The 24,523-nt window shown below is 40.0% G+C and overlaps 1 protein-coding gene across 1 annotated transcript in view; it reads left to right on the top strand.

Moving 5' to 3' along the window:
• Positions 1-24,523, top strand: part of Atp13a5 (ATPase 13A5) — a 129,007-nt gene that overhangs the window by 5,915 nt on the left and 98,569 nt on the right. Inside the window, exons 2-6 of the mRNA XM_008839020.2 lie at positions 11,228-11,401; positions 12,949-13,095; positions 13,313-13,383; positions 13,486-13,566; positions 22,909-22,978. Coding sequence (XP_008837242.1) covers positions 11,228-11,401; positions 12,949-13,095; positions 13,313-13,383; positions 13,486-13,566; positions 22,909-22,978 — 543 coding nt within the window. The remainder of the gene's footprint in view (positions 1-11,227; positions 11,402-12,948; positions 13,096-13,312; positions 13,384-13,485; positions 13,567-22,908; positions 22,979-24,523) is intronic.

The following is a 24,523-nucleotide window of genomic DNA, read 5'->3' as shown; positions in this document are numbered from 1 at the left end:
TATATATATATATGTAAAACAAAGACCTTGTCTTCCTATACAAAAGGCTTTCTATGTTATGAACATAAGACACGATATGTGACGATGTGGCTAAGCTGGTATCTGGTGATAGCTAGCACAGATTGATACATGTGGCTAAATCAGTAATAAAAGGTTTGGTAATAAAGATTGTACCAATTGTGCCCCAGTTAATGCTCACAATGTGATCCTAATATTGAAGAGAACTTTGCTGCATTGGCAGAGGTAGAGGAAAGAGAGTGGAGCTTTAGGAATGTCCATAAATGTAACATGTAAAGGAGTATGATTCAGCACATCCAGATAGAGGAAACAAAGGGTAAATTGTTAATAATAAACTGAAAGCTGCTGTTGGGATTATCACTTAAAAAAGGGATAAAATGTAATACATTCTAGCCTCACAGACGGACACAGAACTCTGATGTCCTTGGCCATGGTTCAAGTGACTAAAATTTGATGTCCCCACAGAAAATGTTAACTTGCCCTAAAGTTATTAGAACACTCTTGCCCATAATATAACCAAACACATCTCAGCAAGGGAGAATGCAAACTATAACACAATGGCAACAACAGCAAACACAATCACCAGTTGTCATAGTGAGAATCACTTTTGCTATGTCATGGATGAGTAAGTAAATTTGTAACTTTGTGCTGTACAATCAAGTAAGTGAAAGTATGAGCTGTAACTAAAATATCCATTCCAAAGCATTTTATTCACACACTGCTATGACTACAGTTGTGGATATTCAGCAACGTACTTCAGATGGCTAAACCCATGAACAGTAAATAAGAACAGGAGGAGCTGTGAAAACCACTGAGCTAGTGCTTCAGACACAATGAAAATTCAGCAGCAGGAAAAGATTTCAGGGCACGTTCTTCAAGAGTTGAAGGGTTCCAAGAGAGTCTGGAAAGAAGCCATGTTAGGTAAAGGTCTAATTCTCCTTTCCCCAGGAATTTGACCAATCTTAGATTTACCTCTGTTGGCAAGAGCTACCTACAAGGGGACAAAGAAAGACATGCAATTTAAAAAATATTATTGGGCTAGTACTTTATGTATGCTCTCTGCTGGCTCGTTTCTGTCAACGTGACACTGACTAGAGACATGGGAAGTGAAAACCTCAGTTGAGGAATTTCCTACATGGACTGGCCTGTGGCCATGTCTGTGAGACACCTTTTTATTAGTTAATTGATGCAGGAGGGCCCAGCACACTGTGGACTGTACCATCCCGGGGCAGGTGGGCTTGGGCTAGATAAGGGCTGTAACTGAGCAAGTCAGGGGGAGCAAGCTAGGAAGCAGCATTCCTCCACCGTCTCTGCTTCAGCTCCTGGCTTCCTTTGATGGGGGACTGTAACTTGCAAGATGAAACAAACCCTTTCCTCCCCAAGTTGCTTTCAGCCATAGTACTTTATTATAGAAAATAAAAGATACTTGGGAAGCTGAGGCAGGAAGATCTCAAGTTCAAAGCCTGCTTGGCCAAAGAGTGAGTTCTAAGACAGCTTGGGAAACTTGGTGAGACTTTGTCTCAAAATAAAAGCTACAAAAGGGCTGGACATATAGCTCAGTGATGGAAAACTTGTCTAAGAGGGGTAAGGTCTGGGTTCAATCACTAATATTAGGGCAGGGTGGGGAGAAAAGAGACAGAGGAAGAAGCAGGAAGACAGAGAAATACAGGAAAAAGAAAAATGAAATGAAGGAAGGAAAGAGGGGATGAAGGAAGGGAGGAAGAAGGGGCCCATAAATATCAAAGTAATATTCTGAAATATATGGTTCCTTGAGCAAATAAGGAGAGAAGCAATGTTTTTACTTCCTTGATATATTAGCCTTAAGCCTTGGTGCAACCCCTCTGTCAATTATCAGGTTTGGGTTTTTCCCAGGGAATGTGGTTGGTGTGGTATTTGAGGTTTCATAAAAACATGGTTTTCTGGCATTCCTTTATCCAAAGGCCCTCACTTGGCTTCCAGTATTTTCTGGTCAGAGTTTATGATAATAAATTTCCAGTTTTATAAATTCATCTCAAGTACAGTTTAAATTTTAATGAGCATTCCTCTGAGACAGTCACTAAAATGTTCACTAAGTATTTGTATTATACAAACCCCAATAAAGTCCACTAAGAGATGCAGGCTAGAAGATAAGGAGAGGAAAATAACTCAAACCCAGAGGTGATACAAATATCAGGAAGTGAATGGGAAGGTCAGAACGTCCGATCCATTATACATGGTCCTTGCACAAAGTAAGTTTGGCTACCCATTTGCCTATACGACAACAGAATTTAATATCCTCAAGTCTGTTTCCACCTCTCTGGAGAATATCCCTGCACACCTGGAGGAGGGATTGTGACTACTGGAGACGTGTAATGTGTGGAATCAGTGTGCTCAGTGTGAACATATGGTTTGATAAGAATTTCAGTTAAAGGAGAAGAGAGAGGACTACTTCAGTTTTCAACTGCAGCATACAGGATCAGGGTTGATGATGGAAGCAGGCTATATTCTCTGAGGCCAGGAACTGGATCTGCCACTTGGTAATGGAGTCTAAGAGCACAGAGGATGTCACATCAGCCAGAATGGTATTTTCTAAATTCAGGAAACATAATCCTGGATTAGGAACAACAATGAAATATATCCATGTTTACTGAGTTGTCGCCCAATGTCACAGCCCAGAGCTAAGTCCCTATGTAGATTTGCAACAACCCTTCATCTTCACACACATCCCATGACCTTCTAGAAGCTCTCACTTCTGTTCCTTGTTCCATCATTTACCAACTACAATTTAAATTTGCTGAGATGTGGATTTCTTACCTTTTGCTAGTTATAAATAACAACAGAAATGGTTTGGTACAGTAGTTAAAAGCTGAGGACATGTTAAACAACCAGGTTTAAATCAACCTCCTCACTTAGCCAGATATGTGCTTGGAAAATCTACTACACTTCTGATGACTCAGTTTCCTCCTTTGTAAGTGGGGATGATCAGCAACTATTTTCTAGAGGTGTTGTGAGATCCCAATAAGACAATTCACAAACACACACTATTCCAGAAATGCTTTGAGCACTCAGGGTGTCAAGAATTAATTTTATCACGAGTACTGCGTGATTCAACAAAATTTGAGTAAACTAACTGATTCATTCCTTGAACTCACTGTGGAATAATTTGACCAAGTGAAATACACAGAACAAAATGTTATTTCCAAAAGTGATCGATTAAATGGCTTAAATAGAGTTTTTACTTTTCCCAGAGACAAGCTGTCAAAATTGTAGTCAAGTAGAGGACCAAAATAAAATCGCTCACCTTTGTAGCCTACGAAACTAGAGAAAAGGGCTTTAGGAAAAACACAGAATTAACTAAAAAAATAAGTTAAGTGTAGTAACTATATACTTACCCATGAACACACACATACTCATAAACACACACACTCAAGCACATACACACACACACACACACACACACACACAGAGTAACACACACCTTTTGCAAGAAGAAATGTAATAGGGTAATATAGTAAAATAGACTGCCTCTGAGGTTTATGCAGCATGATCTTATTGTATTAGCTAAGCCTCAGGGGCTGGAGAGATGGCGCGATGGTTAACAGCACTGTCTGCTCTTGCAGAGGACCTGGGTTCAGTTCCCAGCACCACATGACATCCAACAACCATCCATAACTCCAGCTCCAGAGAATCTGATACCTTTTTCTGACTTCCAAGTGCATTGCACAATGTGAGTGCTTGTACAGACCTGCAGGCAATATGCTCATACACATAAAATAATAAAAATTAATAAATAAAAATATTAAAAACAACTGAGCCTGTTTTCTCAGGCGTAAAGTGAGTATCTGAGTGCCTACCTCATATGAATTAAATGAGAGTGCTCTAGTAAGTCTTTTGCCAATTTTTAAAAATTTATTTGTAGTGATTTTATGTATTGCAACTATAAACCCCTTTTAGTCTATATAGATATAAATAAATGGGCTTTTAAATCCAGAGATCTTTTGATGAACAAATGCTTTTAAAATTTCAATGAAATCAAATGTGTCTTTCTTGTTTTAAGAAATATTTGTAGGCAAGGCATGGTGGCAACACCTTTAATCCCAGCACTTGGGAGGCAGAGGCAGGCAGATCTCTGTGAAATTGAGGCCAGCCTGGTCTACACAGTGAGTTCTAGATCAACTGTGGCTGTAGGGAGACCCTGTCTTAAAAACAAATCAAAACAAACCAATAAATATTTACCTATTTTAAGTTCATGGAAATTTCTCTTATGTCTTCTTTCAAATGATGTGTTCTGTTTTCATATTTAAATATATCTGCCACCTCAAGCAAATTTTTGTGTATAACACATAGATGAAGGGAAAGTCCATTTCCCCAGCATCCTGGCCTTGGCTCCCACATGGTTGAAGAGAGGATCCTTTGCCTTTGCACTCAGTGGCTCCTTCACTGGAAGGATGTGATTATGTTTCCTATTTACTGTTGCTTTGTCATAAGTTACCAATTCTGGTAGTGTAAGCCCTCCATGTTAGTTCTTTTTGAATTCTTTTTTAAATTTTATATTATGTGTATTAGTATTATGCCTGCATGTATGTAAGTACACCTGTGTTGTGCAATGTCCACAGAAGCTAGAAGAGGGCGTCAGATCCTCTGGAACTGAAGTTAAGGACAGTTGTTAGTTGCCATATGGTTGCTGCTGGGATTTGAACCCAGGTCTTCTGCAAGAACAGCCAGTGCTCTTAACCACTGAGCAGGCTCTCCAGTCCCTGAATTATTTTCTTAACTCTCCTAGGGTATTTCCATACCAATTTTAGAATAATTTAATGAATAATCAAAGAATGTTTGATGAGATTTTAAATAGGATTGCAATATCCAATTCCCAAACTTCATGCATCTTTCCATTTATTTAGATCTTTATTGTCTCAGCCATAATGTGTGGTTTTCAGCTCAAGACCTTGAACAACTCTCTTAGATTTATTACAAGGCAACTGAATTTTTTCTTTGATGATATCTGTACTTAGTTTTTAAATGGTTACTGGTACATATAAATACAGTTGGTTTTATATATTGATCTATCATGCAACAACCTTAATAAATTTACTTAACAGTTAGAATTTGTCTCTGGTTTTTAAAAAATTTATGTAGCCAGGCTTGGTGGCACATGCCTTTAATCCCAACACTTGGGAGGCAGAGGCAGGAGGAGCTTTGTGAGTTCAAGGCCAGCCTGGTCTACATAGTGAGTTCCAGGACAGCTGGGGTTACAGGGAGACCCTATCTCAAAAAGACTAAAAGAATTTTTAAAAAATATATGTAACTGCATACATCTTTCTTTATTCCTATCAATTGTGGTGACCTTTTGATTATTAACACTATAAAATATGCTGACTTTGCAATGACTGTATTCCTAAAACAAATACCACTTGGTAGTGGTATTACCTTTTAATTATGCCATTGTTTCAGATAGATAATATATTTTAGAATTATATTGTGTATAGTGACAACAAACCATAGCCTGTGACTTTTCTTTCTTCCCACATGCTTATCAGAGTCAGGTATTTTTGTAAGAAGATGGGAGCATTTCTGTATGCTCTATGGTTTCACTTCAACCTTAAGTATTTGAAATGATTCACAAGCCATCTGGACTTAAAAAAGGTTTTGCAAGAGGTTTTTAATTATGGTTTATTTTCCTTTCTCTTTCATTTTTGCTACACTAGGAACTGAAGCCAGAGCTTGTGCATGCTAGGCAAGCATTCCACTACTAAGCTATATCCTCAGTTGCCCCTCCCCCATTGCACTTACATATTTTATTCTGAAACAGGATCTTGCTCAACTACCTACGTTGGCCTAAAACTTGCAATCCTCCTGCCTCAGCCTTCCTAGTAGCTGGGATTCTAGGTTGTTCCAGCAGCACAGCAAATACATAGTTTCTTCAAAAATAACAAACCATTCAGATTATTCGTGCATATATCCACTTTATAAATTTCTTAAAAGTATTGATTTCCGGGCTGGACGTGGTGGTGCACGCCTTTAATCCCAGCACTCAGGAGGCAGAGGCAAGTGGATCTCTATGAGTTCAAGACCAGCTTCATCTACATAGCAAGTTCTAGGCCACCTAGGGCTACAGGGAGACCCTGTCTCAAAAAGACCAAAAGAATAAATAAATAAATAAAGATAGAAAATAGCGGATTTCTGCACTCCAGTATCTCTGTGTTTTCCTTATTTTTACATTTTTGGTTTTAATTTGTTACATTTTCTATAATATCTTGAGTTAGAGGCTACTTTATTTTTTCAAATTTTCTTTTCTAACATATACATTTAAAGTTATGAATTTTCCTCTAAGCATACTTTAACTATACTCTCACAAGGGTTGACTTCATTTTCCTTTTTTATGTAGTTCAAATCTAAACATGTCAGTTGTGTAATTTCTTAATTGATTTTAATGTGCTATTTAGAAATAAGTTTTTAAATTTTCAAGAATTTTGAGATTTTTTTTTTTTTTTATGGGGCTGGAGAGATGGCTCAGTGGTTAAGAGCACTGGCTGCTCTTGCAGAGGACCCAGGTTCAAACCCCAGGACCCACATGTGGCTAACAACCATCTGTAACTCCAGTTCTAGGGGCTCCTGTGCCCTCTCTGTCCTCCACAAGCACTGCACAACACGGGTGCACTTATATATATATACAGGCATAACACTCACAAAAAATAATAAAAATAATTTTTAAAAATTTTATCATTCTTTTGTTAAGTTCTAGTTTAATTATAATGTATTTTATGTCTAAGAATATGGTTAATTATGGTAATTGCTTTTGTATACTTGAAAAAACTGAATTTTGCAGTAGTTGGCTGTGATTTTTCTTTATTAATCTGGTCACTTAAGCTGATGGAGTTCTTCAAGTTTTCTACATTCTTACTGGTATTTTTCCTCTGCTTATCTTGAGAATGTCAGAGGATGTTAAAAAATATTATTCTGTGTAGATTTCCCATTTTGTTTTATAAATTGTGTATATTTTAAGGAGCACAAAAGTTTTGAATTGTTGTCGTCCTGCTGAATTCATCACTTAACTCATGAAAAATCTTCCATTTTTCTCATACTACTTCCTTCCTTAAATATCCTTGAAGAAATACATTTTTTTGTAAATTTTTTATTCAATTTTTATATATTTCATACTGAACATCTTAGTCATCTTTATACCACCTTCTCCGTTGGCCCTTCTCAGAGCCCCCCCCCCCCGGAATTCATACATTCTATCATTTGTGTTGAGGTCTGTTGTGTCAAGTTAGTATCTCCAGATGTCCCTTAGTTCAAGTTCATCCACTAAGGTCTAGTCAGCCTCTCTAGATCAGCTCTTTCTCACCCAGCAGTTTGACACTGATATAGTTATATTAGCCATCTTTATCGTTTCCCTTGTAAATTTCCTACTTATTTATATTTAAAGTATGCCTATTATAAACAGTATGTAATGTGTCTGTTATTATCTAGCTTAACACTTCTCATTTATAGTATTAAGACCATTTACTTTCAACATGATTGCTCATATGGTTGGGTTCAGTCTCATGGTGCTGTTGCTGCTGCCGCTGTTCATTTCCATTGGTTGCTTGTGTCTTCTTCATTTGATGTTGTATAATACGTGGCCCCAGGTTTCTTCACTGATATCCTACATTCTGGCTTTTACAAAATATTTCATTTATTTATTTACTTAATTTTATGTGTATGGGTGTGTTACCTGCATATATGTAAATGTACCTGTGTTGTGTAATGCCCATGGAGATCAGAAGAGAGTGTCAGATCCCCTGGAACTGGAGTTATGGATGGTTCTTAGTCACCATGTGGGTGCTGAGAATTGAACCTGGGTCCTTTACAAGAGCAGCTTGGGCTCGTAACCACTGAGCCCCCCAATACACTGCATTTCTAATAGCATCACAGCAGTCCTGATATTTCAAAACCTACTGATGCATTGGCTAAAATTTCATTCTCCCAATAATTCTGTTATTACAGGCAATGCAGCACTGAGCAGCTTGTATCCATCACATTCCCTTTTATGTATTATTTCATTAGGGCATTTTTCCAAGCGAAGAATTATTGGTCAGGGTAGAAACAGCTTTATAATTCTTGATACATTTTGTAACTTTACCTTCCCTAAAGAATGATTTCAATTCAGAAAGTTATTAGCAGTATGTAGTAGTAATGATTTCATTGCAATCTTGCTAGGATTGCGATTTATCTTGTTAATTAAAAATTGTATCCAGCACTTGGGAGGCAGAGGCAGGCAGATCTCTGTCAGTTTGAGGCCAGCCTGGTCTCCACAGCAAATTCAGGCCAGCTGGGGCTACAGGGAGATGGTCTCAAAAAGACCAATATATATATATATATATATAGAAAAAAACTAAACAGACACAAGAATTATGATTACCAGTGTCATTGCTGTGTGAAAATAAACAGGAAAAAAAAGAAAGTTGTTCATGAATGAGCTCATTTCAGTATGAGCTGGGCTAAATTTCCAAATTGATCTGCTTTGTGCTTTGCACACACGGGAACCTTGGCAACAGCCCATTGTGAGCAACCCAAAGCATATATATCATGTAATATGTGAAGTGGCTGTGCTGGTTAGTTTTGGCCAATGTGATGCAAACCTAGACATATCTGGGAAGAGGGAATCTCATTTGAGGAATTTCCTCCATCAGATATGGCTATGTCTGTGAGGCATTTTCTTATTGTTAATTGATGTAGGAAAGCCCAGCCCACTGTGTGCAGTGTCAGCTTTATGCAGGTGGACCTGGGCAGGACATGGGTGCACTTATGTACATTCAGGCAATACACCCATACACATAAAGTTTTAAAAAAATAATAAATACTATACATATTTAAAAAACAGAAAGTATAGTGGGCCATACGTCAGAAAGGTAGCTGAGTAAATCACGGGAAGCAAGCCAGTAAGCACTGTTCTCCGTCTCTCCTTCAGTTCCTGCCTCCAAGTTCCTGCTTTGAATTCCTGCCCTGACTTCTCTCAGGGATGAATTGTAAATTGGGAGTTATAAGATGAAATAAACCCTTTCCTCCCCTGCTTGTTTTTGGTTATGGTGTTTATCATAGTAACAGAAAGCAAACCAGAATGTTGGCATATGTATTTTATTTACATCTAATAAAACTCACAGAATTCACAAACAAAATCAAAGCTTATAGACACAGAAGGAGTGTAGGAAGAGGAGGAGGAGATGTTGGAAATATTCATGAAAGCAGGATGACTGCATGTTTCCAAATTAAATTCAGACTTTTTTGTTAATAATCTCAAAGTAGAGTGACTGTGTTAGTAAAGAATACACCCCGCTTTGTGAGTATTGCTGAGTAACAGTGAGAGGAACTCTTCAAATTGTCCTTACTTTACAGAGCATTTAAGCAGACATTGTCTTATCCAAGCCCAAGAGCCTTGCAAGGTTTGCCTTCCTCACTGTTTTGCAGAAGACTGCACTGGAAATTTTTGGAAGTGAACCAGTTACCTGGGGTCACATTGCTGATAATAAGCTGAGCCATGGCTCAAACTTATGTCTTGTTCCTTGAACTTGTGGCCTTTCTACTCTGTTTAAAGATCACTTTCAACAACTGTTATTATTCATCAACCACTGAGTTATTAGGAAAAGTTAATGAAAGAGACCGTACCGAAGATGAAAACTTTTCCTAGGAATTAAGCCAAGAGATTTGTTATATGATGCCATAATCTAAGATGGCATAAAACCAAGAGGTTCCATCATTAGAAATGCTACAAAACACAGGAAAAACTTATTTTCTTGTTATTAAATCTCTATGATCTGGACATGGGAGGTCAGAATAACTGGAAAAAAGAGCAAAACAAAAAAACCACAGCCCAACTGAAAGTAATTATATAGTAAATATGCCATTCATTTATTAACCTGTTAACAAACTTTCCATTTCTGTACAGAACACCCGAGGAAAACAAATTGTGGTTAGGAAGGCTCATCTTGCCTCCCGATTGCAGAGGTTTTGTCCATTGATGGCTGGCTCCATTGCCTTTAAGTCTGTGACAAGGCAGAAACGTGGTGAAGGGGCATGGTGGAACAAAGCTGCTTATCTCAAGACAACCAGGAAGAAGAAAGGATGAGATACAGATAGAAAGAGAGTACAGAGAAAGAGAGAGGGAGAGAGAGGAGGAAGGTGAGGAAGGAGGAGGAGGAAGAAAAAGAGAGGAGTTTGGAAAAATTTACCCCTTGCTGTTCAATGGCATGCCCCTCACTGACACACTTCCTCCAACTAGATCCCTTCTCTTGAGTCCATTCAGCTGTGACTTCATCAGTGGAATAATCAGTTGATGAGGTTAGTACCCTCATGGTTCAGTCTCCTCTCAATAAGGCCACTAACCAAGAACAAAGCTGTCAACCTGAACCTTCTCGGGGGAACATTTCACATTCAAACCATAGCAATCATCATCCCTCAGGTATTTCAAGTACAGTAAAAGTTTAGTTTCTGAATTTTATAAAACAGTGCTGTGACTCCTCATTTGTAGATGTTAGAAATCACAAATTTGCTTGAAATAACCAGTGCTATTCCCCCCCTAAAACAAATCTCAATCCACTGAGACTGTGACAAATATTAACTAATCTATTATTACAGGTATGAATAGCTCAGCATGTTTTTCTGAGAGTAAGTGAATGGAAGCTGTAGTTTGGGAGCCTTTCTTGTAAACAGATAAGCCATTAACTTACACCATGTTGTTGTAGAAAACAACACATTTATTCATACTTCCAATCATTTTAGTTGTTATAAAACCAATCTGAATAAATATAGATATAGGTGTGGGCCATATCTATCATAATCTTATCATTTTTCTTCAATAAATTCATATTGACAGTTTTTCATGTGCCTAAAAAAAAATCTATCTCAAAACATGAGGCATTTTACAGAAGTCTGAGGCTGTTTTTAGAAATCCACAGAAACAAATCAGTGCTCCTTAGTCCTCCTATGCAATGTTTAGTAGGCAGAGCCCCATGGGACAGGAGGAGGAGTCCTGCAGGGCCATGGGAGGAGGAGTCCTCCAGGGGGTGGAAGAGCCCTGCTTTTCCTTTCTTACTGTATCAAATGTAAGCTGTAGTCAACCAGAGTTTGCTCACTGATGCCAATTTTTTCTCTCAACCAACACCCCTGCATTCTTAACTCAGATCATTTGAAGTAAAATAGTGTGTTTATGTGAATGCTAAAAAAAATAAACTATGCTTCATTTATTGTCTAGGAGGTGTTTGGCTATCATACTCAGAATCTACGGAGAGCCCTGTGCCTTGTCACAGCCGTGCTGACAGTCGGGGCTCTTCAGCTGGCGTTCTACTGGAGGCCTGAGTGGAGGGTCTGGGCCAACTGCATCCCATGCTCATTGCAGGACGCAGACACGGTTTTGCTGAGGACAACAGTGCGTAACCTTTTGTTACCCGTTTCAGATAGCACAGTGGTCACAGAAAGATAGATACTACATAATCCCACTTACATGTGGAAGCTATAAAGTCCACATTGCAGAATAGTGATCACCAGAGTCTGGGAAGGTTGTGGGGAACGAGAGTGAGGGTCAGAACAAGCACGGTTACTGGGTACAATGCTGTAGCTGAACAGGGAGAATCCCAGCTAATGTCCTATAGCATAAGCCTGTAACGTGACTGACAACGAATAACTGGCTACTTCAATATAGCTAGTAGAGAGGGATTTGAATGTTTGCAGTAGAAATAAAAGATAAATTTCTGAAGCAGTTGATAGATCAGTTACCCTGGTTTGGATATACACTGTATGCATGTACTGAAATGTCACACAGTGCCCCATTCATAAACATGAACAAACGTCTATTCACCCCATACCAGCCATGGGCACCAACAACAGACCAAAGAAATTATTCCAAGCAAGTCTAGTTTAGCGAACCAGTAGGTTTATTGGGGTTACTTACAGGAGTGTAGGTGTGTTAAAAGCAGCAAAATCACTGAAAGGTCCACCAGCTATGGCTTATGAAAGCTGCATTCTCTGAGTTCCTGCCTTGACTTGTAAGCAGAAAGTCTCCTCTCTCCCGTCACTGCTTACATAACCTTGTAAATTTTGTAAGTTTCAGGAAGTTCTTCAGACTTATTTCCCAAGCAAGATCTGTTTGCATCTTGAGTCTTAAACAACCTCTCTCCAGGGGGAAATGTTTCAACGTAGAGAAAATGCCTATATAATACCCATAAATACATACAATTACTATATATCTTAATGCAAATTCAAATAGCTTTTAAAGAAAATAAATGCATTATCATGGATCATGGCTTCTATAATGTATCTGTGGTCTAATAATGACTCCAGAGGAAGATCTTCCTCCATTTAGAGTTTACCTAGGTCAGAATAAGAAAAGAAAAAAACTACCTCTGCAGTGTGCATCATGTCTCTTGTTGAGTCCTTCACTTCAGCCTGGGGAAGTTTCTAGAATTTCTGTCCAATGTGCAGTACTTCTTGCCATTACATGGGTAGTGGCTATCAGTGATAACACCTTTCAGAGACCGCAACATGGGAATGAACATTCACTCATTTTTCAAAAACTTTGAAGTATACCAGACTATGTAAGCTTCTAGATGTCAAAAATAATACATCCAGGTGTGGTGGTATACATCTGTAATCCCAGCACTTGGGGGGCTGAGGCAGGATGACCAAGAGTTGGAGGCCAGTCTCAAGAGAGAGCCTGTCTCAAAAACTGAAATAAAATAAAAAAGAAATACTATTATCTAGGAATATTTTTTAGACATAACACTTACCTGTATTTTTCTCCATGCTCTAGTCCAGTGTTTCCCAAATCTTTATTTATGGCAGATGTCTCTAGAAGATTCACTGAAACCACCACTGGTCCCACCACTGAGTTTCTGACTCAGTGAGGTCTGAACTGGGATCAAGAACTTGCATTTTGAATGAGGTCTGAAATATTGCCCTTGTTTGTTGCTTTCCAAGGATAAATTTGGAAGATATATGAGGAAAAAGGTGCTCTGCCTCTACTTGTCCACACTGAAGCTTCCTATAAGCAAGAACCCAGCAAAACCTCTGGTGGCTGACCGCCACTCTGTCATAAACCAAGCTGTTATGAAGCCAGAGTTAAAAGTAAGTGGTCTTAAGTGTGCAATGATATAGCAAGTCTACAGAGAAAAAAATGTAGTATGTGCTTTCTGGTGAACATTCTGAATGTAACACACTTAAGCTGGAATGACAGCTGGGTGTCGAAAAAGTGAAAATCACATGGGGGACCTGTGTGGAACAGAGTCTCCTTGATGGGCTGTGCTCTGTGAATGATTCCTGTTCCATCATTACGTCATTACAGCTTCGATGCATCCAAGTGCAGAAAATCCGGTACGTCTGGGATTTTTTTGAGAAGCGGTTTCAGAAAGTTGGGTAAGTATGGCCTTTCCTTACCCCCGAATCAGGACATAGCGGGAGAGCACTGGCCTGAGTGCTATGAGCTGACGTGTGGTTCCTGTCCCAACCACATCCTAGGTTGCTAGAAGACAGTAACTCCTGCTACGACATCCATCATACATTCGGATTGGGTCTGACCACTGAGGAACAAGAGGTCAGGTAGGATTTCTAAAGCTTTCTGAGAATAACCCAGTTGGCAGAGTCATCAAGTATCAAACGGACCCTCATCAGTGTACTGCTGGCATGGTGCTCTGCTGGCTTGATGATAGTTACTGGTTTCAGAAAGATATTTTAAATTCTCTTAAGTAAACTTAATAAAAAGAAGGCTAAATGAGCAAAGCGATCAAGTAAAATGTGACCTTGTCTCTCAGGCTTGTGGAATTGGCATCATTATATTGTCTTTTCTTTTTTCCTTTCCTCAAAATATCACATCATTCCACAAACATCACCTTCTTAATCCGCCAAGTCACCCAAGAATCAGAAAGAATCAGATTGTACTTTGCTGTGAACAAACTCCCCTGGAGGTGAGCATTCCACTGTTCACTTGACTGTATTGGTTACCATTGCATATTCCACACCTAGAACAACCATGGACTCATGATAGAGGCCCAACAGACATTTTCAGAAGAAATGAAGAAATGAATCTATCCATTGATTTATTGACTGGGTATCTCTAATATGCCAGGTACTTTGCAAGGAACCAGTGGTCTAAAGAGAAAGACATAGTCATGGACTAGAGAGAGTGAAAATAGTGAGGGGAAAATCATGAGGCTGATGTCTGTAGACACACAGAGATTAGGAGATACACAGTTTCCTAACACAGAAGGAAGACAACTTTGCTTCCTTCAACTATTATTTGAAATGGCCAATTCTGGTGCACCCTGAAGGAAATCATTGGGTTTCCCCCAGAATCTTAATACTCTCTTTCCTATCTCAGACATGTTTAGGGACAGTACTTACATGACATTCTTTGCAATAAAGTACAAACTTCAAATCTCAAACTAAAAAGAAATGTGGTGCTTAAAATATTGCTTTTGAGTTCTATTTGAGTTGTTCTAATAATTCCGTAGCAGTAAGAGAGGTCTTAAGAGACAAGGAACACTATTTTTAGCTAGTTCCCTCCCACCATTCCTTTTTCCATTTTTCCATTTTTATTTATTTTGTGTGCATGTGTGTGGTGGTATGTGAGCACTACCACAAGTATGTAAAGGCCAGAGGACAACTTTGGGGAGTCAGTTTTCTCACTCTACCATGTGGGCCTTGGGAACTGAACTCAGGTCACCAGTCTTGGCTGCTGGTGCCATCTCATCAGCCCTTCCGCACCATCATAATTCTTTTACATTTTTATTCCTTTTTTTTTTTTATGTGTATTGCCTACATGTGTGTAAGTGCACCTGTGCCTTGCAATGCCTGCAGAGGTCAGAAGAGGTTGTCAGATCCCCTGGAACTGGAGTTACAGATGGTTTTTAATTGCCATATGGGTGCTGAGGCTCAAACCTGGGTCCTTTGCAAGAGCAGCCAGTGCTCTTAACTGCTGAGGCATCTCTCTAGCTTTCACCATTATAATTCCTATGCAAACCAACCTAAGGATTACTGATTTGTTTCGTTTTTTTTTTTTTTTTTGTCGTTGGGACACTGTGAGAAATGAAGCAGACATTTAGACCAGGACAATACTACAAAATGCTTTAGAAAGAGATGGCATCATTACATACAATTTCAGATGATAAGGGGGTTGTAAAAAAAATAATCACTTTGGGGTTTGCAAGATGGCTTAGACGTTAAAAGCACTGGCTGCTCTTGCAGAAGACCCATGTTCAATTCACAGCATCATTACGAACAATTTCAGATGATAAGGGGTTGTAAAAAAAATAGTCACTTTGGGGCTGGAGAGATGGCTTAGATGTTAAGAGCACTGGCTGTTCTTGCAGAGGACCCAGGTTCAATTCCTAGCACCACATGGCGGTTAAAAAACATCTGTAACCAGTTCCAGGGGATCTGACACCCTTTTCTGACCTCTGCAGGCACTGTACAACATGGGTACACTTACACACTTGCAGGCATACACATAAATTTTTTGCTGGAGAGGTGGCTCAGCAGTTAAGAGCACTAACTGCTCTTGCAGAGGACCTGGGTTCGAGTCCCAGCACCCACACGGCAGCTATGAACCGTCCTTAACTCCAGTTCCAGGGGAATCCGAAGCCCTCTTCAGACCTCCGTGGCACTGCATGACACAGATGCCCCCCCATACATGCAGGCAATACACTCATACACATAAAATAAAAATAATTTTAAAAAATCACTTTATACAATATCATAGCTTTAGAAGTCATGTCTATTTTCTTTAAGAAGATTATACCGCTCAACACTGTTGGTGCAATAGAATAGGTTAGCAGGAGAAGTGCGGCAGTGAACTTGTCTTTGATCAAGAAGTTCCAGTCCAAGCGTTAATGTGCTTGCTGTGGAGTCAGCACTTCTTTTACTACGGCTCTTCGCTCCTTGTCGCACTACCCAAGGATTGGTTCAGCCTTTAAACTTCCTCAACAAGTCCAAGATCCACTGATTTCCTCTCAAAAGGCACTAGCCCATCAGGTAGTCCAGCAATTTTATTGTCATGAATACTCTAGCTATAAAGAAACCTTCTTCTCATTTTTTTAGAGATGACATTTCTGGACTTTAGACATTAATGTAAATCAGGAAGTAAGATCCAGTGTGCTGAGAAATCTGGACAGCTGGTCCACTCCTCCAGTGGTGCTCTGCCTTTAAATGGTGTGTGTGTGTGTGTGTGTGTGTGTGTGTGTGTGTGTGTGCGCATGTGTGTTTGTATGTGTGTGTGGTGTGGTGTGTGTGTGGTGTGTGTGTGTATGTGTGTGTGTTACTCTGGTATTCAGATATATATGCAAGGCTGTTTCCTGGATAATATGATGTATGAAAGGGGCAGAAATAAATAATTTTTCTAATTAAAAAAAGATTTCAGATGACTGTTTCATGCATTGAAATAACAAAAAGTTTTCAAAGTCATTAAAACTAAAATTACTTAATAGTACTAAGCACAAGATGTTTAAAGGATTGATCTAGATCATTTAAGAAATTTCATTGATAGATGTAGACATGTTCTACCTAAAAACTCATTTCCACAGGAAAGATTTCCCATCACTGTAGCTAGTTCACATTTGTCCTTATTTATCAAGTACCAAGCAGTAATAAACATCATACATAATTAAATTTAAATCTGGTCTACGCGATGAAGACTTGACAATCTAATAAGCAAGACAGAGTATCCCAAATATGAAAAATAGAGAGCATAATCTTCTAGGCACAGGCATATTTTGTTTTACAGGCATGTTTAAGTGAAGGGTGAACAGAGGGTAAGAAGAATGAGAAGCGTTTCCCCTTCATTTCTTAGAGTAAGACAGGAGCCTTTAATGAAAAATTAAATGTGACTGATTGACTGGGAGGACAGCATACCAATTTTGCCTACATGAATTTGAGTTTGCTTCCAGTAGAAGGAGGAAGGAGGGCTGTGAAAGCCTCTTACACTAAATGCACAGTTCTCTACAGGTGGGCTTCCTAGCAGCCAGGCAAAAGGGAAAATGGAAAAGTGTCCATAGTTCTTATTTTTCAGTAGCAAAAGCTTATCAGGAGAACTGATTTTTATCCTGGAGAGAAATTTCCAGAAGGTATCAGAAAATTGTCTCAGGGAGTTGCTCATTCCAATCCTCACCTGTCATGAACTGAATTTAACTCTGCATCTCCATACCCATCTTGGATGGGTTCATAGACACTTGAAGTGATTCATTTCACAAGAAAGAGGTCCTGTGAAAACACCAAATCTCCCTGATCTCCACTAGATTAGTTTTTTTTTTTTTTTCTGGACAGGGCTAAGGATGAATACCGCTTTGCCTTCTGTTTTCATTCAGCCCACCCTGCTCTTGAACCTTTGTTTAGACTCCTGAAAGCAAAAATGCAACTTCCTGGCAACAGACAGTTAAGCCCTACCCGGGATTAACTCCTGCAAATCACCTTGCTGGTGACTCTGGAAGAGATAAAAACCTTGATGTGCAGCAATTGTCAGTTTCTATGGCAGGAATGCTTCTGTCACATCCAATCTATGCCATTAATGTGACATCACCACATGAAAAGTTGGGAAGAGCCACAGCTGGCTCAGTGATTCTTCAGGGCCAAACTCAGTTCATGACCTTTTTTATCCCTCTGCGGAAAAATAGGCAGGCTTGCTAGGGACCGAGGAAAGAAATCTGAGTGATGGGTAGCCAGAGGGTTATGTTCGACACCAGTACAAGCTCCACCTAGCAGAAGCTGTTTCATGATACGATGGAGCATTTAAAAGGGAAAAAAGAATCTCTCAAAACATGCGAATATTAGTTTTTAATGGGATCTATCTAGGACCATCCCATTTATTGTCCTTTACTACTACATCTAAATCCCAGGAGCTGGATACTATAGAGTGCATCTGTGAATGTCTTAGGCCTCCCTCCCTTGTAGAGCAGGAGGTTTTTAAAAATATATTATATTTATCAATCATTATTTTTTAGTTTTATTTGTATGAATACATGTATGTAAGTGTACCCTTTTCATGCAATGCCCACAGAGGTCAGATGATGGCATGGTATGCCCCTGGAACTGGAGTTACTGATGGTTGTCAGTTGCCATGTGGGTGATGGGAATCAAACCCAGGTCCTCTATAGGAGCAGCCAATGCTCTTAACCCCTGAACCATCTCTCCAGCCCTATGAAGTAGGAGTTTTAAGGAAATGTGGGACTGCTTAGTGTAATCATGCAGGAACTTTTTCCCAAACTTTACTATTTGCTTTCTAAAACTCCCAGAGTCCTGGAAGTGAGTCCTGTGAGAATCTCCTGCTTAGCTTTGACTATTTGGAAAGCATACCTATCCCTCAGTGACCTGCCAGTCAGAGCTGCTTTTAGAAGCTTATCAAAATGGAAACAATGAGAAAAAAGCATAGTGGTTGTGAGATGCTTAAAAAGTGCACTGGTGAGAAAGCCGGGTATGTGGTGCTCGCCTTTAATCCCAGCACTGGGAGGCAGAGGCAGGAGGATCTCGGAGAGGGAGGGCAGCCTGGTCTACATGGTGAGTTCCGGGCCAGCTGTGACTACAGGGAGACCCTGATTCAAAAGACAAAATAGGAAAAACTAAGTGAATTGAAAAGGGAAACGGACCACTCCCAAAAGAATATACTTATAACACTCACACTTGGTTTTCAGAATTCATATATTCCAGAAGATCCAAATATCTCAAAATTGGAAGAAACCACGGTGGAGCCAGAAGTATAACTCTTAATGCACGTGGGAATTCCACAAGTTTTCAGTTGTAAACTTGTTTGAGTTCCTCTGACAAGGGTCTGTTCACCACCTGTCCTAGTTTGTTTCTCAGTTGCTGTGACAAAATACCCTGACCAGGGGCTGGAGAGATAGCACAGCGGTTAAGAACACTGACTGTTCTTGCAGAAGACCTGGGTTTGATCCCAGCACCCACGTGGCAGCTAACAATTGTCTGTAACTCCAGTTCCAGGGAATCAGACAGTCTCTTCTGTCCTGCGCGGGCATTGCAGGACACAGTGCACTTACCTACATGTAGGCAATGCACACATACACTAAAAATAATAAATAAAATATTTTTTAAAAATACTCTGACCAGTACCAACTTGGGGAGGAAAGGGTTTATTTGTCTTATGTATCCCAGGCCACAGTTCATCAGGGAGCCCAAGGTAAGAACTCAGAACAGGAACCTGGAGGCAGGAGCTGGAGCGCAGGGCATGGAGGAATGCTGCTTACTGGCTTGCTCTCCTGCCCCCTGCTCAGCCTGCTTTCTTATGCAACACAGGCCCACCTGCCCAGGGGTGGCACCACCCACAGTGGGCTGGACCCTCCCACATCACTCATCAAGAAGATGCCCCTCAGACATGGCCACAGTCCAATAGAGGCAATTCCCCAATTGAGGCTCCCTCAACCCAGGTGTGTCAAGTTGACACTAAAGCTATCCAGCACACCACCACAGCAACTCTCCCCATAATGGATAGTTATAAATGTTAAGAAAATCATTTAATTGTTCTTGCCCTACATTATTTGAAAAGGCTGCTTGGGACGGTCTAACACTTATTTCTTTGCTGTCTCATCAGCTCTTTAGTAATAGAATGTAGTCTTAAACCTTTCCTTCTGTGCTCTGGCTTTAAGCCTCAACTTCCCTCTGGCTACTCAGCCACTTGTCAGTATTCCCAAGAATTCTCCTTGGCTTGCATTTAGATTGGGATGGGCACCTAATCTCTAAACAAACTATAGTTTATTTTGGCAAAAGACAATGAACATGACAAAACAGCATAGGGTGAGCCAGCTGTGATTTAACCACAGCCAGGATGAGCCCTAAGAGCATCCTTCACAGGCAAGACTGGGTCCACTCTGTCCCATCCCTCCACTGCTCCAGGACATGACTCTTCTCTTAATGGTAATCTCAGAGACCATCTCACCAAACAGGGAGAGACCTAGACGCTGGACCCCCAGCTTGCCCTCTAAATTGGTTTTCTGTGGTCTGTGTCATCTTAGTTATACATTGGGGGTTTGGGCCTTGCCAGGGGAGAAAGTATTCTAGACATGGGTCACAGTGATTTTTATTACTTAATTCCAATATTTTGGGAACATGCCCTTCGTCTAGTCCCTTTTGAAAAAGCTCCCTTCCTGACTTTAAAAAAAGAAGCTATGGAATTTGAGGAGAAAAAATGTGTAAATAAATGCTCTAATTGAATGACGGAAGTGCTCTTACTAAAAAAGTGTTGCTGAAGGAGAGAAAGTTTGATTTCAAAGACAGTTGCCATTTTCTGGGAACTTGTAATGTCCTTTGCATACCTGTGATATTTACTTTACAAATTCATCTCAGTATGACACTGATCACAATTTTATTAGGCATATCTATCAAAGTCATTTTCCAGATGAGGGAACCAAGGCTCAACCCCCATTCAGTTGTTCATTCATAATGCTATATTTGATGTATTAAACCCTATTTTAGGACTCCTGGATTTATTAATACCCTCTAGAAGGTTATACTATAATGGAAGATACAGTCAATTAACACATAAGAAATAAGGTGTGGGCTGAAGAGATAGCTCAGTTGGTAAAGTGCTTGCCTTGGAAGCACGGGGACCTGGATGTGATCTTTAGAACCCACATAAAAAATGCTAAGAATGGTGGCATGTACTTGAAATCCTAGCACAGAGGAGGTGAAGACAGATGGGGCCCCGAGGTTCACCCTGAGCCAATCTAATCCACATGGTTCCATGTTTGTAAGAGACAATGTCTCAAAACATGTGAACAGCACCTGAGGAAGGACACCAGAGGATTTTCTATGGCCTACATATACACGTGGACGTGCACATACACCCCAATACACATGCACGTACCCAAACACACAAATAAGGTATAAATTCAAGTAATCATATGTGTTCTGAAGAAAAATATGGTTGGTTGAGGATATAAAGAATCTGAGCTGAAAGAGAGGGAAGTTTTGTTTTGTTTTCCCGTGCTGGGGAGCAAACCTGGAGTCTTGCACATGTTAGGCAAGTAATCTACCCTAAGCCACATTCCCAGGCTGGGGATGGCTATTTTAAATAGAGTTGTTAGGGGAGGCCTCAACAAAGAGGTACTTCTTTGAGATCCAAATGGAGCAAGACAGGAAACCCTGCAAAGATGCAAGGAACCTGGGCCAGGTAGACGGAACAAGGCCAAAGGCTTAGCTGGATGCAAAGCTAGTTCTGTTGGCTCACAGTTCTTAACCACTCAGCTTAGTTGTCAGATTTGGCTCTCTAAGGCTGAATAGGCATCTACAAAGTAAAGACTGTGGCAAGAGTACTCCATGTAGATAAGAAGATTTAGTTCTGAGTCCTGAGACAATTGGCTAACGGGTTATTGCCAATGACTATGACTCAACATGGCTTGAATTGCTGTCTTTTGAGGTCCCCATGTAAGGTTTAGGGTCTCATGAAGTCATCTAGCAGCATGGCTACTCTTCCTCACTGCCTCTTCACACCCCCAAGCCTCAGTGTTTCCACACAGTATAGAGGTGGAAGATGTTAGTATGTGAGTATCTCTATCCCTTACAAGCAATAATTGGAGTTGGGGTAGTGTGGTTTAAGTGTCATAAACTGGGTCTGGAGAGATGACTCAGCATTTAAGAGCACTGGCTGCTCTTGCAGAGGACCTGGGTTTGGTTCCTAGCATCTACATGACAGCTAACAACTGTCTTTAACTCTAGTTCTGGGGATCTGACACCCTCTTCTGGCCTCTGTGGGCATTGCATGACATGGGTGCACTTACATACATTCAGGCAAAACACTCACACATATAAAATAAAAACAAATAATAAAAATGTCATAAACTGAGCCAGGCATGGTAGTAATTCCAGCACTTGGGAGGCATAGACAGAGGCAGAGGCAGAGGCAGATCTCTGTAAGATGAAGGCCAATCTGGTCTGCAGAGCAAGTTCTGGTCTAGCTGGGACTATAGGATGACCCTGTCAAAACAAACAAACAAACAAACAAAAAACAAAAAAACTAAATAAGAATCATCAACTTGGGCTCATCAACTGTAGTTGATATTACTGAGACCAATGCTCTCCCTGCTGGTACCTGTCAAGGCAGAGCTGTGAAGTAACATCAGGCTGTGGTTGGAAGGTTGGCCCTGAGAAACTGGGACAATCCCTTAATTTATCCAAACTTTAGTTTTCTTTATAAGCAGTGATAAAATAAAACATTTGTTAACATGATGCTCAAAAGCTATACTGTCATGATTAATATCAGTTATGTGAATCTTTGGCAGACCCAGAGCAAGCAGTTTTTCCTTTTGGCAATATAAGGATATTAGCCTTCTAAAGTGTCGCCTAAAGTCAGGATCAAATCAATCTTTTGAAAGAACCCTAAGAATTATAAAATACAATACAAACATAAGGGCTTCTTTTGCTAATAAACATGTATATTGTACCTTGTATGTGAAGCATACATTTATAAGTGAAGAGCATAGATTATATTCCTGTGAATTTGTTCTTTCACTGGTACATTGATTGGGTTCATACACAAAGGCCCTGTCCTGGGTGTTAGGGATTCCAAGGTAGGACAGCCAAGATCATTAATGTCCGGGGTAATCTGAAAGCCTAGTAAGTCTAGGGTCATCTTGATTTCCCTGCCTTTTTTGCTGCTCTTAGGATGTAATCAAATTATTTTCCAAAATGTCTTTCTAAATTCATTTTGAGCAACTAGGTTGTATTAAAGACATTTTAAACTAGAAAAAAAAGCAAACCTCTGTTCCTCATGCATTGATTTTCATCTTAAAAATATATTCATAGTTTAGGGTTACATGAGCCTAGTATTGATTAACTGAAGTCACAAAATGCTGAAAGGACAGCTTGGTTGTTGGTCCGCTTGCTTGTGCCTACTTGTCACTGAGCTTGTAGGTGTGACACTGACGGATGGTCAATCTCCCACAGAAGGTTGGTGTGTGGACCCAATGCCATAGAGGTGGAAATCCAGCCCATATGGAAGCTGCTTGTTAAACAGGTAACTAGCTATTTTCTTTCATTTTGAAAAACAATCTGATTTTTACTCCCTGATCTCAGAGGAATCGCTAAAAAATTGCACTCTTCAGTGGGATGCTATCTCTGCTCTTCTTTTAGCTGCTTCTCTTTGTTACTGCTCCCGACATTAGTCTAGAATTTACCCATTGATGGCTTTGAGTTTTATTTAATTTCGATAAATGAACACATTTGATTTTAGGATTTCTAACTGGTCTTTTTCAATAGCTTCTTATTTACTTCTTATTTATTTATCTGTTGCATTTATTTATTGTGTGTATGTGCTTGTGTGTGTGTGTGTGCAAGTACACACACGCATGTGTCAGATGTCAGAAGACAACTCACAGGAGTCTGCTCCGTGCTTCTACCATGTGGGTCTCAAGGGACCAATCTTGGGTCCTTGGGTTTAACAGCAAGTGCCTTCACCTGCTGAGCCACCTTACCAGCCCAATAACCCCTTATTTTAAGCTCAGAGTCACTTCCCAGTGACAGTCAGGCTCCTCTTTGTAACACAGCTCACTCCACTCTGCTTCTTTGTTTTCTTTTCTTTTTTCTTTCTTTTTTTTTGTGTTTTTGTTTTGTTTTGTTTTTTTGGTCTTTTTGAGACAGAGTCTCCTCAGCTGTGAGTTCAGCTGCTCTAGAACTCACTATGTAGACCAGGCTGGCCTTGAACTCACAGAAATTTGCCTGCCTCTGCCTCCTGAGTGCTGGGATTAAAGGTGTATGCTACTACGCCAGGTATTTGCATTTTTTCTTTCTTTTTTTTTGTGTTTTTGTTTTGTTTTGTTTTTTTGGTCTTTTTGAGACAGAGTCTCCTCAGCTGTGAGTTCAGCTGCTCTAGAACTCACTATGTAGACCAGGCTGGCCTTGAACTCACAGAAATTTGCCTGCCTCTGCCTCCCGAGTGCTGGGATTAAAGGTGTATGCCACTACGCCAGGTATTTGCATACTTTTTTAATGTGGTGGTAATGATGTGTGTCTTAACCTGCTCAAGCTAGTAAACAAAATAACATAGCTTGGATGGAAAATCCAAGATCCAGGTCCCTCCCTCCTGTTTCTGGTAGAACTCTACCTGGCCTAAGGATCACCAACCTCTCCCTATGGCCTTCACAATGGAGAGGGATTGCTGATCTCTTCCTTTAAGGGGGCCAAACTTGTGATTTCATGTAAACCTAATTGCCTTCCAGACTCCACCTCCAAATGCCATGACACTGGGGTTTAGAGCTTCAACACGTGAAGTCTTTTGGGAGGGGTCATAAGTTGTACCACAAGACAATGGTATTACCTGTGTGATTTCTGAGAATTTGAAATGTATCATTTTGGTCCTTTAAAAATTGCTTTACTATTTGTCACATCTTGAGTGTGACTTCTGTTAGTAGTTGGCTTTTTCAAAAATATTTTATTTCTATTTTATGTGTATGAGTATAGCGTGCATGTGTGTAAATGCACCAGTGTTGTGCAATGCCCTCAGAGTTCAGAAGAGGGCATCGGATCCCCTGGAACAGGAGTTACATGTGGGGCTGGGAATTGA

The sequence above is a fragment of the Nannospalax galili genome, unplaced genomic scaffold (genome assembly GCF_000622305.1).
Source record: "Nannospalax galili isolate Female #2095 unplaced genomic scaffold, S.galili_v1.0 scaffold599, whole genome shotgun sequence".
NCBI lineage: Eukaryota > Metazoa > Chordata > Mammalia > Rodentia > Spalacidae > Nannospalax > Nannospalax galili.
This window is presented reverse-complemented; position numbering and strand designations above follow the sequence as displayed.